At 25.1% G+C, this 3,425-nt stretch overlaps 1 protein-coding gene across 1 annotated transcript; it reads left to right on the forward strand.

Annotated features, from left to right (window-relative positions):
• The first annotated feature begins 220 nt into the window (after positions 1–220).
• On the forward strand, positions 221–2,290 carry LOC110657217 (uncharacterized). The gene is made up of 5 exons (XM_058130659.1): positions 221–446; positions 597–787; positions 899–1,102; positions 1,699–1,800; positions 1,943–2,290. Exons 1-5 carry the CDS (start codon positions 221–223, stop codon positions 2,288–2,290), a joined length of 1,071 nt encoding a protein of 356 aa, XP_057986642.1.
• The last annotated feature ends 1,135 nt before the right edge of the window (positions 2,291–3,425 follow it).

Raw genomic sequence — 3,425 nt, forward strand, 5'->3', positions numbered from 1 at the left:
GATTGAATGAAATATTTAAATTTTACTCTTTCAATCCTTCAAATTAAAATTGACGTATTGATTTATTTTTGTCATGCATAACCACATCTATCTATAAACTTGCTAATAGAAAATCTTATAACTCACCCCTGTATTTATATATGTTTATGGCATTTTACATTTATGTTAAATCTCTTACTGATTATTATAATTACTTTTTGAATTTATTGTAGGCAACACAATGCTAAAGAGGATTCGAAAACAAAATGCAAAGACAACTCATGTGCAACCTCAAAAGAGGAAGTCAAGTATAACAAATTCCTGGAATACTCAACAATGTCCAAATGGGCTTATAAATGAGGATGAGACTATTCAAGAGAATTTAGAGTTCCATAATAATTCGCAATCACCATTTTCTAATAATGCTCAAGAAGATCCAGAATTGAATGACAGTTCTAATATTGAGGGTGAGTTTTACTAAACATTTTAGAATATTTATTTATTTTCTTGTTAACACTCATTTTTTACGGTTAAATTGCATTTTGATTTTTCATTTCATTGTTTTACAGGTAGTTCTGTTGAACCACGAAAAGTTTGAGGTCCTACTTTACTTGCAGATATATGGAATCTGGGCAAAGGAGAGGAGTTGCCAGAAAAGTTCAATGAAAAAAATCAATGTATTGATGATGGTGAGCTTGAGTATTTCTGTGGCACAATAGCAAGAAATTCAGATTTGTCACCACTTGAATATGCAGACTGGAGAAAAGTTCCTAAAGATAAAAAAGAAATGATATGGAATGTTGTTCAGGTATGATTTAATTTTAAAAGATTATTTAAATTTAGAAAAGTTTTTATATTCATGTAAATTTAATTTAATTTACATTAGGCTTTTACTAATTTATTTTTTTTTTAATTTTAGACCAAATTTAAGTTAGGGCCATCTAGAGAAAAATGGATAATCCAACAAGTTGGCAAGTGCTTAAGGACTTATAAGCACACACTGTATGAGGAAAATTTTCATAAATACAAATCACTTGCTGAGTTGAAGGACAATCCGCCTCCTAGAACTGACCCAAAACAATGGGAAAAACTTGTTGGTCAATGGTATTCAGAAGAGTGGCAGGTAATATCATTCATCTATTTAATGAGCCTTTTTAATTAATTGTTGTCAAAGTGGGAGTATGTTTAGATAAGAGCACCTCATTTTGCATTGATTTAGTGGGTTGTTTATAATTTATTTTTTAACATTAAAAATCTCTTTGGGTAAATTTATCATTTCAATTGATTAAAAAATAAATGGACTTTTTAAAGAATTATATTTAAGAAATTTTTGTATTTAGTTTATATAACGATACCATTTTTAGTTGATTATGCTACATGTCTTGCCATTTAAAATGATTAACTACGAGCAAGTTTTCATTTTAATTTATTATGTGTATGCCGCATTTTTTTTTCTGACATGATTTTATTTAATAATTTATATTACAATTATTTTAATTTATTTTTTGTTTAAAGAAAAAATCTAAAAATGGAAAGAAAAGTCGAGCACAAATGAAGTCGCCACATACTTCTGATACTATATCTCTAGCTTGACGAGCTGAGATAGAGGTATATACATCTATTGTTTGAAATTTAAGTGTTTTCTAGCTATTGAAATAATTTAAATTTTTTAAAAAATATGTGCATAGGTTAGTAATTGTAAATTATATTCTAACACAGCGCAAAATGAATGGAAAACTACCATCAAGAACACAACTTTTCATAAAGTATCACAAGCATAAGGATGGAACACCAGTATCATCGGAGGCAGCGACAATCATTGTAACTTTTCCTCCTATCTTGTTGCATGAATATATATATATATATATATATATATATATATATATATATATATTATTTAAATTAATAATTATATAATGTTGATGTCCATTTTTGCTATTATACGTTAACTTTAATTATACAGCAAAAGATTAATGAGATTCAAGCTGAAAATGAAGCAAATAATGTAGAATTTGAAGACAATGCTCCTATTGAAGGAGATATTTTATCACAAGTGCTTGGACCAGAAAAAAATGGACGAGTTCGTGGAATGGGTTTTGGAGTATCACCAAGAATGTTAAAAAAGGACAACATCAATGTGATACAACAACTGCAAGAAGTCAATAATGAGAATATACAACTAAAAGAAAATTTTGCTATATTACTTGAGGAGGATAATCAACTTAAAGAACAGTATGTTAGCTTAAAGAATGAAGTTTCAGAATTAAAAGAGATAATTGCTCAACTTACTCAAGTTCCTAATACCCAATAAAGCATGCAGGTATTGTAGTTATTTTTATTATGCAATTTTTTTTTAAATTCAATTAATTGAATATAAAAAATAATTGATTTATATATATATATATATATATATATATATATATATATAAAAAGAGATTATAACTAATTTATTTAATTTCATTCGTTTTTCATTTCCTTTCATATGTTAGTATAGAAATTATGTTCATTATTTATTTTATAGGTTCCATCCACTGCTTCGCCTTATTCTAATAATGCTAACTTACGTCGCATCATAAGATCTAAAAGGTAATATTATATTTATTTTAACAAAAAATATGTATTTATTATTAATTATTAGTAAAATAATATTTATATAATTTTTAAGTAAATAATTGATATTTTTGTTGATATTTTTATGCAGGGCATAAATATTGGCGGATGCATTTCAAGTGAAGTTGGCCTCTTTTTATGATGTTTAGGGCTAGGATTTTAATTCTAAATTAGATAATTTTAATAAATGTTCAAGCTACATGCTTTGATGATATTATTTTATTATTTCTTTGGATATTTAGAAGGCTATTTATTTTTGTATATTTGAATTCATTAATAATATTTTTTTTATGATCTTATATTTGAAAAATATATAAATATATTATTGTTAATCATAATATAAAAAGTGAAATTTATAATAATAAATTATTAAAAATAATATTAGTAGTGATTTTTGCTAAATGTCATGATATATCAATTTTTTTTCCTCTATATGCAATGCTTTGCAACCATAAGTTTAAAACTATCAGAATATATATTTTCTAGAGATGTTACAGTTGTTGCAATAAAACCTTTTAACAATATTTAATATATATGGCTTTAATGTATTTTAGATGACATTTATTAATATGTCAAAAATTTTTGTAGTGATGATTTTTAAATAATATGATAACTTCTTGTTGCCACATTTAGGATATATCATTTTAGCAAATATTTAATGATATTTATAAAATATTGTGCTATTACCTCGTAGTAACGTATAATTAGTGCCATTAAAATAATTTTTAAATAATATTATATAAATGTAGCAATAACATGTTTTTAGAATGGAAAATCACTATGTTATTGTGACATTTTAAAGAATTTAATTAATATATGTCAAGCGTAATAACAAA

The sequence above is a fragment of the Hevea brasiliensis genome, chromosome 12 (assembly GCF_030052815.1).
Source record: "Hevea brasiliensis isolate MT/VB/25A 57/8 chromosome 12, ASM3005281v1, whole genome shotgun sequence".
In the NCBI taxonomy this organism is placed as follows: Eukaryota; Viridiplantae; Streptophyta; class Magnoliopsida; order Malpighiales; family Euphorbiaceae; genus Hevea; species Hevea brasiliensis.